This window comes from Pelodiscus sinensis, chromosome 3 (assembly GCF_049634645.1).
Source record: "Pelodiscus sinensis isolate JC-2024 chromosome 3, ASM4963464v1, whole genome shotgun sequence".
NCBI lineage: Eukaryota > Metazoa > Chordata > Testudines > Trionychidae > Pelodiscus > Pelodiscus sinensis.
The window spans coordinates 98,622,614-98,636,635 of NC_134713.1; the positions used below are offsets into that span (position 1 = coordinate 98,622,614).

The following is a 14,022-nucleotide window of genomic DNA, read 5'->3' on the forward strand; positions in this document are numbered from 1 at the left end:
TGGGTGTGTGGGAGCAGGTAAGAGTGGGCTGGCTGTTCCGGTGGTCAGGACCAGATTTACTGTCTTGTGGACCTGGGGCTATTAATTTTTGTTTTAAATTAGAGGAAAAAATTATCATATGTGGAAGGCAGGGATGAAGGCCTGGGGCTTTCCCTGGGGGTGTGTGTGTAAATCTCTGTAACACTTCCATATAACCATGTATCATTCTCATGTAACTTTGTATTAAGCCCTTTATGTTATAGGCCTTAGGAATAGTTAAGGTAAAGAAAAATGTCTTTTGCTAGGAGTAGAATAGATCTCTCCCCTTTCCTTGATTGCCCTGTTGAAATGAATGAAGTGTGAATGGAGAATGAAAGGTGAGCACCTCCAGCAGCAGTTGCCAAGGGTGGAGAGGGGAGCCAGATCCAAGACAATACCTGTGAAGGGAGCTCATTGAAAAGAAGACTGGACATACAGATGCCTTGGGAGTCTGAGCAGCAAGGGCCTGCCCTTGGAAGAACTCTCTTTGAAGTAGCATTAAGAAAGGCAGGGTGATGATTAATTGGCTGCATGAGAGGGATAAATATGAGGCATCTTGCAGAGGGACCCCAGCTTTTCATCTTGTCAACATGGGAGCATCGATCCAGATTTGCAGAAGCCCAGCTCCACCCCTCCCCCATCTAACTCACCTGGCCAGTGCAGTTAGGGGGAGCAACTATTGGTAACAAGATGGTGTGTATGTGTATGAGTAATGTATCATATGCATATGATAAAGTGTTGATTGATCTATGTATGTTCAATAAATGTGGCGTGGTGCCTTATCCCCCTGAAAAAGATCCCGGGTGCTTCTTTTAAGTACAACAGAGGGATGAGGGGTTCAGAGTGCAGGAGAGGGCTCCAACCTGTGGCAGAGGGTTAGGGTGTGTGCAGAGGTGATGGCTTTGACTGTGGTGGGGCTGGTGGGTTTGGGGACTCCAGGTTGGGCCAAGAGGGATCAGAGCAGGAGGTTGGGAGGAGGGGGTCTGAGCAGGAGTTAGGTTGTGGGGGGGGAGGGCTCAAGCAGGTGTGTGGGGCACTTACCTCAGACAGCTCGCATTTGATGATGCAGCGGTGCTGAGACAGAATCCCTGCCTGCTCTGGCCCTCCCCTGCTCCCGGAAGTTACTGACATGTCCCAATAGACCTGAGGGGTGGGGACAAGTGGCTCTGTGCACTGCCCTTGCCCACAGACACTACTCCCACACTGCCCATTGGCAATGGTTCCCACCCAATGGGAACTGTGGGGGTGGTGCCTGTAGGCCAGGGCTGCATGTGCAACTTCCTTCATTGCTGCAAGCTGGGCAATCCTTGCTAATTCAGCAGGGGAAACCAAGTCTCAGGTCTTTGGTTGGTGGCATGAAGACTCGCTGTGAGCCAGATGAAACTAAGCAGGGAAAAGGATCTGGTCCATGGGCTAGAGGTTCCTTCCCTTATGTTAAACCGGCACTGCCAGGGGGGGCCCATATTTTCAGGTGCCCAATGCAGCTGTATATGCCTGAGGACAGCCCTGCTTCCAGTCCACCAGATGGGAATTCGCTAGCTGTTCCACAAGAGAGATGAGGAGCACCTACAATGCGGGGCAAGCACCACCATGCCAATAACCAGCAGGTACACAGCGCTCCCCAGTGCTGTGGTGGTGGAAGCTGACCGCTTGCTCTCTCCACAGTGGCCAAGCATTTGTTGGTACATGTGTTCTGATGGCTCCGAGGTGTATGGATTTTTGTTGAAGTGGCGAGTGTATGGCTGTTTATTGCTATGTACATGGTGTACTGTGCATGTACTGATCTGGTTTGATGGATATAATGAACGTGCAGTCAAATTTACATTCCTGCCCATGCAGCAGGAAAGCTACAACACAGCTTCCGATACAAACGGGTGGCCCTCGGGGATGCAGTAACCGCCCAGATCTCATTTAGGATGAAGACGAGGGGATTTCTAACTCCTTGTATGGCCAGATCAAGTCATAGCTGGAAGGCTGTTACATCTGCAGGGGGGCCAGGCCTAGGGTGGGCAGCTGCGGTTTTGGATGAAGGCAGGTGCGCTAATGGACCCCACACACATCTCTGGGGAAGCGTCTGCCTGGCTCCGAAACCCCCCGGCACTAACGCGCAGGTTCACCCCAGCCGGGGGCCGGTTTCCGTGCAGCCTGCAGGTCAAGCCGCAGCTTAATCGCCCGGCCTCCTTCCCAGCCCCGCCCCCGGCTGTTTACTCCCCGCCCAGGGAGCGAGCGAGCCGGGCAGCGCCTCCCGCCGTGCGAGCCCCGGTGCAGCGCAGCGCTCAGGGCAGGTTCCCCGCCTCCCCCAGGCCGAGCACGGGGGCAGGATGCAAGGGGCCTCTCCCAGCGCGCGGGGCGTGAGCCGTGGCTGTGCCCAGCCTCCAGCGTTATGAAACCTCGCCGCCTGGCCCGCCCACAAGCGGCTGGCTGGCTGCGGCGGACGGAGGTTTGTGCTTCTCCGGGGACTGGCAGGGGGCACCGCGGGTGGGCGACGCTGGGGCCGGTGAGGAAGACACGCGGTGCTGGGCTGGCCCGGCGCTGGCGGGGGAAGAGAACAGCTGCAGCGTTAATCCCAGGTCTACCTCCGCGGCTGAGTGGGCAAGGGGCACAGCGGGGCGCCGAGTGCCCGGCTGCGGGTGGGTCTCAGGGAATCATGGGGAGAGGGGTTAGCTAAGGCTCCACTAATTTGGTCCTGTTTTGATTTCCCTAGGATGCTGAACCCCAACAAGCAAGCCCGCGCCTCCAGCCTGGAGGAGCCCAAGTGGGCAGCAGCGCCAAACCAGGTGAAATGGGTCTTAGCAACCCTCTTGCGTGCGCTCATTTAGTCTGTCGTCTTTTCAGGTCAAAAAATGCCAGGGTTAGTGGTCAGCAAAACAGGACATTACAAGTTGGGGATAATCACTGTGGACATTTTTGGGGAGGCTGGGGGAAGTGTAGAAGTCAATTTACCCCTATCTTTTGTGGTCACACGGACAGAAATTTAAGTTGTTATTCTCTGGAGCAAGATACCACACTACAGTTAGGTGTGTTTTTGCAGTAACTCTGAGATGGTGAGTTGCATAAAAACAGTTATGCAATACTATCTTCTGAGGTGTTTGTTTCCACCTGCCTTAGAGCCTTGCAAACCAATACCCCCCATGATATTAGAAGTAGCTAGCTCTTCCACTAAAGTCAAACAAAATACAGAAAATTAAATATAACAAGTATCTTACAAAGTTTAACATAAAATGCAAAACTTAAGATTGCTGTAGCCACATTAAGTACATGGTCACTTGGACAGGTTGATTTAGTGTCATAATCAAAGTTGTATAAACATAGGTTTCCTAAACCTAAACATTAGAAAACTTCTCCAGAATTCTTGAAAAGGCAAATAACAGTTTTATACTTCCTTTTGCTCTGTATTTGCAATTTGTGTTATAGTCTTTTGCTAACTAAAGATGAAATTGGGGAGTTTACTTTGTTGACCAAACTGCAACTCAAACTATATGCAGTATTTGCATTGCTACCCATTTTAATATCTAAAAGTTTGAAGTTAATACACAACAGACTGGGATGTAAGTCTGCCTTCCATTAGCATGCCATACATTAAATGTCCTGCACATTAGAAGTTCCCTAGTACACACCAACCTAATCCTGTTTCTAAGCAGTGTATAGCAAAGCATACTAGAATGCTTTTGGTGTGCATCACCATGGGTCACACAAGTAGCGTTAGTGCAAGACAGATTAACAGCCTAGCTTGTCCTACACTAATTGTTCATCTAAACAAACTCCTAGAACCTCAGATAGTAATGAATTTCTTCCAACAACCCAGTGAGGTACAGTAGTAGTACTAAACCTGTTTGTCCCTTACAGATAAGAAAGGTAAGTGATTTGCCCTACATAATGTGGGAAGTCAGTGGGCAGTATAGGAATTGAACCCAAATCTCTAGGGATGTGTCTAGACTGGCAAGATTTTGCGCAAAAACAGCTGCTTTTGCGCAAAAACTTGTCTGCTGTCTACACTGGCTGCTTGAATTTGCTTGAATCAGTGCTTCTTGAGCAAATACTTTCACGCTCCCGTTCGGGGAAAAAGCCCTCTTGTGCAAGAATACTTGCTCAAGAGGGCCAGTGTAGTCAGGGAAGAACTGTTTTGCGCAAAAAAGCCCCGATGGCTAAAATGGCGATCAGGGCTTTCTTGCGCAAAATCGTGTCTAGACTGGCCACGGATGCTTTCGCAAAAGCATCCGTGCCAATCTAGACGCGCTTTTGCGAAAATACTTTTAACAGAAAAACTTTTCCATTAAGTATTTCCGCAAAATCATGCCAGTCTAGACGCAGCCTAGAGTTCCTGATGTGAAGTAAATTAAGCTCTGGCCCATCAACCATTACATGAGGACTACTTCAATAATATTATGTATTAGATTAATATTTTCCCTGTTAGTAGGGTAGGGCAAACTTTAAACTTTGCATAGGCCACTGAAAGCTTTAGAGTTGTTACAGGCTGGCTGATTAATAGACAAAAACAGATTTATGCCAAATAGATGTTAATTTCCAATGTAAGAAATTATTTGTTGTCAGAGATCAGTCAGATGTAGTCCAGGTATTTGAGGGGGAAGTGAGCCATGAAGGATACTATATTAAAATCAATCACACACACTCACTCGGTGTGACTTTGTTGCTTTTAAAAAAATAAGTTGTATTTCCTGACTTAAATTCACATCAAAACACTTTATTTGCAACACTTTTCCGGCTTTGAGCTCTTTTCCTACTGTCTGGTACCTATACATGTTTTCCAGCAATGTCAGGCTGGTTCATTAGTTTATATTCCTCTCCCTTTTAAAAAAAGTTTACTGAAATTATGCAAATGTTACGCTTGTGATATAAAAATGAATGAGTTGTTTGTGAACTCCTAATCAAGTTACAATCTGCTGACCATCTCAAGTGCTATTCCTGATATTTTTATTTGTTTATAGGCTTCAGATTATGAAGTCCGGCAGTATGAGCCAGCTAAATGGGTTGCCACACCTATTAAATCCATGGATTATGATTCAGCTATCAGCACTGGTTTCATGAAGCTCTTTAATTATATTCAGGGCAAGAATGAGAAAGGTAAGCTGCTCTGGACTACACTTTTTGTAACGTAGGGTTTCTAGTATCAGAGGGGAAGCCGTGTTGGTCTGACTGCATAAAGAATGAGAAGTCTATAAGGTGCCACAGGCCTAACAAATGTATTGGAGCATAAGCTTTTGTGGGCAAAGACCCACTTCGTCAGATGCAGATGTAGGATTTCTAAACTTTTAAAAGCTGAGCCCTCTTTTAGAGAAAACAAAGCCAGTCTTGTCACCCAGGAACCCTACTACATGATGGCAAAAGCTGCACTTCTCAGTCCATACATCTTCCACATATTCACTAGTCTTTTAGGCTGCGTGCAGTACCCAACTTTGGGAATGCTAGCAGTTGTTACAGAGCTCTTTTCCTTTAGCTTTCAGCAGTGAAATAGTTAATGTAAACAAAGTATAATCTGCAGCCATTGTTTCAGGCTCTGTGCAGACTCAGCCAAAGGTTTCTGTATCAATTAAGAAACACTCCGGCTATGTCTACACTCGCGGCTTCTTGCGCAAGTACAGCCGTTCTTGCGCAAGAATCTGCAGAGCATCTACACTGCCCGCCCGCTCTTGCGCAAGGAAATTTACAGTACAGCATAGTAAGAGAGGGCTTCTTGCGCAAGAGCTACACTCTCCTTTAACAGGTGTAAGCCCTCTTGCGCAGGAGCTCTTGCGCAAGATGGCAGTGTGGATGCTCGGCAGGGATTTCTTGCGCAAGAAAGCCCTATGGCTAAAATGGCCGTCGGAGCTTTCTTGCACAAGAGAGCGTCCACACTGCCATAGGAGCTCATGCGCAAAAGCACAGCGCGCACATGGCAGTGTGGACATTTTGCGCAAGACTTCTTGCACAAGAACCCTTGCGCAAGAAGCCGCAAGTGTAGACATAGCCTCGTTTTGAAAAACGTAACAAGTTTTTTAAAAAAATTACTCTGCAGGAGTTGATCCGTCTACACGTCCAGCTTCTAAACAGTCCCTCACTCCACCCCATAGTTGCACTCTGTACACTTCAGAAAATACTGCATTAACACTGTGTTCCTTAGTATCTAAATTCCAGTAAGCTGCAGCATTTAAATGGTCTTTATTAATTCTCTTTGTAGTGGATATAGGAAAAACAAATACATTTTAATATGGCATCTGGAATAGATCATATACTAACTATGGGGCTCCTATGTCCCATAAGCTTGGCTGCTGGCTGATTGCTCTCGGTAGCTAAGTAATTTTGTATTGTAAGCCATTGGAAAAAAAATCAATAAGTGATAATACATTTAACACATTATACCCTACCATGGGGCTTACTCGCCTCTAGATATCTCCTTTTCGCAGTGTCTGGGGATTAGCTGTGCCCAGTCTGATTTCCCTCCCCCTCCCCCCCCCCCCAATCTTTTGTTTGCTTGCTTATGGTGTCTCACCAGAATCAGGTTACTACTTGGAAATCTAGCCCCCTGGCTACATCACAATAGCCTTCTCCTTCCAAGGTAACAAAAGACCCACCAGACAAAGGGTCTCAGTCTTCTGATTCATTGCCTAGTCAGTGCTTTTTTCCCCCTATGGCTAGCAGAACTGGGACCTTCACACTACTCTAGGTTCCAGCCCAACGTACCCTGTGATCACTAATCAGTCTGTGCCAGCTCTTACCTTGTTGCAGTTTCCCTGGGCTCTTGTCTAATTACTTTTCAGTCTTCCATTCCCTGCAGGGTTACTGGTGGGACTTTCTCTACTCTCTGCAACTACTTAACCCCTTTTTGGGGTTTTGTCAGATCCAAGGCAAGATTCTAGGGCTTGCTAGCTACCCAGGCAGCCTCAGTGTCTCTTGCCAACACCCTTCCTCTCTGGGTAATAACTTCAGAGTTCCTTCTTATAGTTGTCTCTTACCATCAGCTTCCCCAGCTCCTCCCCCATCTGGGCTTCATCAGCAGGCCTTGACTTCTTCCAGGTGCAACCTAAAGAAGTTAATTTTCTCTCTTCAGGACTTGAGTAGATATCCCATCATATGCATTAATTATTTTTTCCAAATGAAATATTTGCATTAGATAATAAGTTCTAGTAAATCCTAGTTAATGCCCCCATTCTGTCTTGAGGGTATCATTTGTCCTTTTTTGTTTAGTAAGATATTTCTCTGCATTTTCTACTGCATAAAATACAACATAGCAATGTGTCCTTTTAGCAGTCAGTATAGTTATGTTTACAAGCTGAATGCTTTTTCTCCCTGCTGCTATTAGGAGTATTTAGCACACATGCTTCTAAATTTACCTGCTCCCCCTTTCTTTTCCATGTTCCACCTTAGAAATCCTTGCAGATCCTACCAGACTCTGTTCCACATAACACTCCAGAGTTCCATTAGTAGAGGGGCCAAGTCAGAAGAAGATGTGGCATTCTTTAAGATCCATGGTGATTATCACCAGCTGTACCTTACTGCTAATGGCATCTCCTCCTGGTGACTGCTTTATGCTAGCTGCTGCCCTTACCTGGCTGTGTCTTGGTATCTTTTACCTTACAGCCTCTCTCACTCCGAGCTGTAGATTTCTGTTCTGGGCTTGGTCACAAAGATTGCCCCCTTTCTGAGGAATTCAAAGTTCTTCAAACCAACTCATCTCCAAGTGGCCTCTTGCCTGTGGCTGGTAAGAGAACTCAGTCCTGCCTTCTACACTGGGGTGCAGCACAGGGACCCTGCCACAAACAGCCACGGTCTGTATGGCCCTACTCCTTGCTGCTGTTTCCCTGGGTTTACCTGCCCAAGTGCTCGTCCTCCCAGGAAATAACTATAAACTATTCCTTGCAGCCCTTTGCTGCTCATAATTCCTGGAGTTTAGACTGGCCCTTCTTGTTCCTGCCCAGCTGACCCTGTTTCTAGTAAGTGGCCTATTCCTTCAGGTGCAGCCTGGGCAATTAATTGGGCTGTCTAGCCACTTAATCCCCTCCAGACCTTGGGTGGGGCAGGCACCCCATTACAGTGATGTTCTTCAAGACTCTTATACGCTCAATGAAGGAGAAACTTCCCACAACCAGGCTTTTATTACTGAAAATGAAATAGCTAAACTCCTCCTTCTCATGAGGCTGGCTTCAGCAATTGCTGCAGCACCCCAGCCCACTGCATATTGGTCCATCCAAGCTTTGAGAGCTGGCACATGTGACTTCAGAACTTAGAAAGTAGTTTGCAATCACTGATGTACTGAACGTTACTCTTCTCCAGTCTTATTTTGGGGGCATTAATTGGTGATCAACGGGTAGTTTATTTTTGATGGTTCCAAAATATTTTGCTCTGCAGCACAGAACCGATACAAAGATTTGCTATAGCTGATGGTGCTCACTTTCTTAGCATGACTTTTACAAAACAGCCAGAGTGTGGAGGTCATTTCCTGCCAAATTAATGAGTTTGTTTTAAGTTAAACTTTGAAGCTAAAATTGTAACCCTCTTTGCCATGACTAAGAGGGTGTAAAACCCTCTAGCTGGGAGCAAGCCTCCCAGCCCAGATAGAGATGTTCATGCTAGCATGCTAAAAATAGCTGTGTGGACGTTGTGGCTCCAGTGGTTTCTTGGGCAGTCAGCTGAGCTCAAGCTTTGGGGTAGCCAAGCATGAACCTAAGCCACAAGGTGGACAGAATTATTTTTTGGGATGGTAGCTCTAGCATCTGCCTGCACTGGGAGGCTTACTTCTACTTTCAGTGTAAACACAGAAAAGCAACTAGCATGCACAACCCCCAGCACAAGTGTAAATAGTGGTGAAGATGGTGAGGCATGGCATAGGTAAGTATAGTCACACCAAAACCTTTAGGATATGTACCCTACATGGCTCTCTGTGCAGCCAAGCAGTGCTGTAGACACTTGTCTACACTGTAGACACAGCTCTTTTTAGCAGTGTAGTATCCTACTACCTTCCCACTGCCAGAGCCTTTCCCTGCTCCAATGAAAGTTTCCAGACATGCGGCAGGGGAGTGGATGGGGAAAGATGCTGGGGCCTTTCACTGCTGTCTCCCACTACACATACTCTACATGCTGCTGCGAGTGTAGAGGAGGCCTAAGTTGTTGAGTCTGTGGTAGTGGAATTCACAATCCAAATGGGATGTTAATCAAAACAAAGGGATCTGCTGTATATGAGCAGAAATGTATTATGTATAAATTTGTTATGGGTGGATAAGATAATCCTAATGCAATGCAACAATATTTAAACACACATGTAAACTAAAATTACCTTTCATTAAATTGAAAAGCAACCTTTGATAAGACCACCAATGTGCGCTCTCACTCTTGACACACTGCATTATCTAACTGGAGACTGAGCAATGTATTGTGGCTTATTTGCCTGATAGGGATGAAGATTGAGATGACAGCTCCAGTAACATGCCATGTGGCTCCTGGTGCAGGCCCATTCTGCGAATCCACTATTACAGTCTCTTTTTATTTACCATCTGATCATCAGGCTGATCCACCTAAACCAACAGAGTCAGATATTTTCATTGAAAACAGACCAGAAATGACTGTATTTGTCAGGTACGTATTAACTAACTACTGCAGCTCTGCAAAGTGCAGGTAGTAAGTCTGCACACAAGACCACTTATGTATGATCAAAATGTTTTTAGTCCTCAAAAGAAGAGGTGGCCTGACACTTTAAAGCAGAGGTGGGAAACCCTTTTTTTGGGGGATCGGAACCTACACACAATTGAGAAGCAAAAGGGAAAAAAACCCCACTGACCTGGTCCCCAAGTAAGGCGAAGAAAACCCTTGCAGATGTGGCTCCTAACTGAGAAGCAGAAAAACCCACAATCAACATCACTCCTCTCACGCTTCAGCCCCACAGGGGGATTAATGCTGAAGCTCAGGGCTTCCTACTCAGGGCTAGATTAAATCTAGGGATCCAGGGCTAGCAGATTTTGTGGGGGCCCCCGAGGGTCTGAGGTGGAGCCAAAATGAGTTCAATGTAAAGGAGTGGGTTGCCGGGCAGCGGGGTGGGAATGTGGTTCCTGGGCAGGAGGGAAGAGTGCAGGGGGAGAAGGGCGGAAAGGTGAGGGTGGGGTCCTGGGCAAGAGGAAGAATGAAGGAGAGAGAGACTGTGGGGACTAGGCAGGAGGTAGGGTGCAGGAGTGGGGGTGCAGGGTCTGGCTGGGATGGAGGGGGCAGGAGAGGGTTAGGGGTGTGGGAATCGGGCAGGAAGGAGTGTAGGTCAATGTTCCCTCTAATCTTTTCCATCCACATGTGGAATACATTTTTATGTGCACTGAGGCATATATGAATGTGCACCACCAGTAGAAATAGTTGTTCTGCTAAGCAGTCAGGCCGCATTTGAATTGGGGATGTAAGCAAGTAGTCGACTGCTCACACACACACCCCAATGCCTCTCTATCAGCACCCAGTTTCTCCCAGCACCATCTTTATGGTGCTGCCTGCCCTGTCCCCCCACTGCTGCCTCTATTAGAGGCAGCAGCATGGGGGGGCAGGGAAGGCTGCTCAGGCAGCAGCCCCTGTCCACAGGGGGTCCCAACTCCTCATTGGGACCTACCGTGGACAGCGGGGTTTGGTCCCGGACTGGCATGAGCCAGCTGCGTTCCCCTATTGACTAATTGGGTAGTCGATAAAAATTTTATCAACTACTTGATTTGTAAAATAGCTTCATTTTAACATCTCTAATTTGAATCTGTCCTGAGCAGCTGCACAAACTCATGGCTTGCAGGGAATGTTGGTGGGTGAGGGTGCAGGGTCTGGCTAGGAGATGAGTGCCAGGGGACAGAAACTTGGAGAAGGTGTGCTGCTGTTGCCAGAACCACTTCCTATCCTCTATCAGGCAGAGCCTGAGGGCCATAGGTTCCCTATCCCCACTTAAAAAATAGCAACTGAACAGGATATCCTTCAGCTAAACTGTGGCTGCCATCTTGTGGCTGTCAGTACATAAATATGGTGCAGAGACTGGCTTTTTTAATGACCAATTCACTTTATTCTAGCCCAGTAGTCCCCAAACTTTTAAAGTTTGTGCTGCTCCCAGGAGTGGGGCTGCAAACAGCACTTAGGGGGCCTGCAGAGAGAGGTAAAAGGGGTGGGCCTGGGGGCAGGAATGGAGATATGGCCAGGGGCCAAGGCTAGGGTCAAGGAAGGTGCTGGGGGTGAGGCTGGGGTCAGAGTGGAATTGAGGCCAGTAGCAGATCCCCAGCAGGGCTGTATTGGGGGCTGTGGCTAAGTGTGAAGCTGCAGCTGGCAATTGGAGTTACAGCTTGTTGGGGGAAGGGCTGGAGCAGAGATGGTGGTAGAGCAAGGGTAGGTGGAGCTCCCTCCCCACCCCCCACTTGGGGTGACTGGCCCAGGCCCTGTGGGCCCCCCCCCCCAATATTCCTCCATAACATATCCCACAGGTTGTGAACCTACTGTATTAGTCTACAATTCAATCCAAATCTCTATATCCTCATACTTTTTTCACGTGAGGACATTAAGTAGAATGTCCTGACGATATTATAGCTTATTCTACCCAGGAATGTCTAACATTTAAAAAAATTTTTTTTAGTGTATATTAATGAAAACATCAGGAAAAACACAGGGTTGGAAAAAATGCTGTATTTTTTCCTACTAGTTCAAGTACACAGCAAAACTTTAATTGATTAATTTTCTCCACCCTGAAATCTAGACTAAACCAAGTTGTTCTAATACAAAGTTAATTTCTGAGCATACAGTAACTAAACTTTCCATGTAAGCTTCAGGTAGTATCTTTACATAGTTTAAAAACTCCTGAAAAAGAAAACGTCAATGGGTACTGGGGAAAGTGTCCCACCTACCCATCTCTGTTTTTGAACATTAATTCTGGGTGTTGAAAACCATGTTCCTTGGAATTTTGCTTTTCACAGAGCCACTCTCAGGACATCAAGACAACATTCTTTACAAGTGCAAAACAAGAGATGTGGTCATACATTTTACTAGTTTTTTGCCAAGATGTCCCACTGGTAAAGTCTATTACTGTGAAAGTGTCTTAAGGGAAATTGCAGAAGTTTGTATTATTTGAAGCAAACAAAACAAGTGCTAAAAAACAGGCTAAAGGAAACAGTCCTGAAAAGGGTGGACTATATGGTCTAAGAACATAATGCTGGAGAAGCAGCATAGAGAACAAGCTTAGATTTATAATGATAACCTTTCTTCATGCTCTCCTGTTATGTTATTATTGACAGGTCCTTTGGAGGATTTTCCAATGCCACAAAGAACCAAGAAGAACTATTGACACTAGCTGAAAGTTTGAAACGGGATGGGAAAGTATTTGATGAAAAGGTCTATTATACTGCTGGCTATGACAGCCCTTTTAAATTGCTTAATAGACACAATGAGGTGTGGCTTATCAAGAGAAATGGAAACCCCAGCAATCAAGAATAGGAAACAAAATGCTTTCTTTAGAGACAAAAATTCAGTTTATTCAGACACTTTTTTTTGCCTAGGAATTGAAAGTAAGTTTTAAAATATCTAGACATATAATTATCAGATTTCAAATGTGCCTCTTCTAGAACGAGACTACAATTTTCCCCATTCTGTTATGAGAGTGGTCACACTTTCAGTTAGGGTAGAAAACCATGAAGGTTTTCCTGTTTCTCATTGTTCACACCATGTTCCCTATTTCTCTTCCCTGGAAATCCATCAATCACAGCAATTCAGCACACATGTAGAAAGGCTACTACTGCGTAACACAAGGAATTTTTCTTAGGTATTCCACACTATCTCTTGGAGAACCTATCCCTCACCACAGTACTATGCTCCACAATTAGCTTTTATTTTTTTTAAAAAAGTTTGTAACTGCAGTGGTTGTGAAGAAGACAAGAACTTAGTGCCTTTGTCTGCAACCAGCAGAAAAACAATAACCGAGAGGTTTAAACAGTCTCCTAATCGCAGAAGTTTCATGCTCTCACAGTTTTAAAAAAGGAATCACTGTTCAAGAAGTTAATGTCACTTAAAGTAAACTAACAGACATTTGTTTAACACCATGCTTGTGCAGGGTCTTTTCCAAGCAAAGTAGAAGTCTAAGTTCTACCTGGAGGAATTTACAATCTGTATTACACCTACTATGAAGAGACCATGAAATAAAAGGGGATAAGGCAGGAGACAAAACAATGGCAAGAAATTACTGCAAGTGCATTATTCTTCTGCAGAACAGGCAGAAAAGCCTACTTTGTTTTATTTCTTGTTTGCTATAAGTATTTTTAAATTTTCAGTTTAAATGTGTGTTTCCTGGCCTTTTTAACGTTGCTAAATTTGTTTTTGCCACAGACACAGTAATATCAAGCTTTTATTAAAAATTATACTTTTAAAACCTGTATCTTTCTGGATTATTTTTCCCTATCTTGGTTCTATGCTAGTTAGGGTTTCTGCTGTTGTATAAACAGCTGTAAAATCTGACTCAATAAGGGTAGTATATTAAAGAGGAAAGGAACTATTTACCAATCTTCCACTGAAATTAATAGAATTTTACCATTAGCTTAAGTGGGGATTGACCCCAAAGGGTTATTTGAAAAAAGTCATTGGAATGTTTCACATTATGAACCAAGCATCTAAGGAATTTGTGAAAAGGAAATGTAATAATGGAGTCCTATAAATTGTTTACTTTCCTTCAGAGCAATAAATTACCTGACACTTCAGCCTTTTACCATCTTTGTTCAGCATATATTATTTCAGATTAACTCAGGAGGTATGTTTACACTGCTACTAAATAGCTAGAGCTTGCACATGTCAACCGACTCAGGCTTATAGGGCTTGGGCTGTCTGTGGATGACTTGGAGTAAAGGGCTGTTTAATTGTGGTGTAGCCAAGGCCAAACATCTGCACTGCAATTAATTAGTCCTGTACCCCAAGTCAACTGTCATGTGTTTTAATTTTAATGCAGTTGCATTAGCCAAAGCACACCGGAGAAGACCTGCATGTTCACTACACAATTAAGTTATGCATGGACAGAATAGCCTATCTGAAAAC

At 45.3% G+C, this 14,022-nt stretch overlaps 1 protein-coding gene across 2 annotated transcripts; it reads left to right on the forward strand.

The window, feature by feature from the left end:
- Positions 1 to 2,254: 2,254 nt before the first annotated feature.
- HEBP2 (heme binding protein 2) lies at positions 2,255 to 13,370 on the forward strand. 2 transcript variants are annotated; one of them, XM_075924302.1, is made up of 5 exons: positions 2,255 to 2,458; positions 2,723 to 2,795; positions 4,965 to 5,100; positions 9,405 to 9,585; positions 12,240 to 13,370. In XM_075924302.1, the coding sequence occupies exons 2-5, from the start codon at positions 2,724 to 2,726 to the stop codon at positions 12,436 to 12,438; spliced, it is 588 nt and encodes a 195-aa protein (XP_075780417.1). In that variant the 5' UTR covers positions 2,255 to 2,458; position 2,723; the 3' UTR covers positions 12,439 to 13,370. The 2 variants fall into 2 exon arrangements, with proteins under 2 accessions (XP_075780417.1, XP_075780418.1); XM_075924303.1 differs by lacking the exon at positions 2,255 to 2,458 and adding an exon at positions 2,483 to 2,588.
- The last annotated feature ends 652 nt before the right edge of the window (positions 13,371 to 14,022 follow it).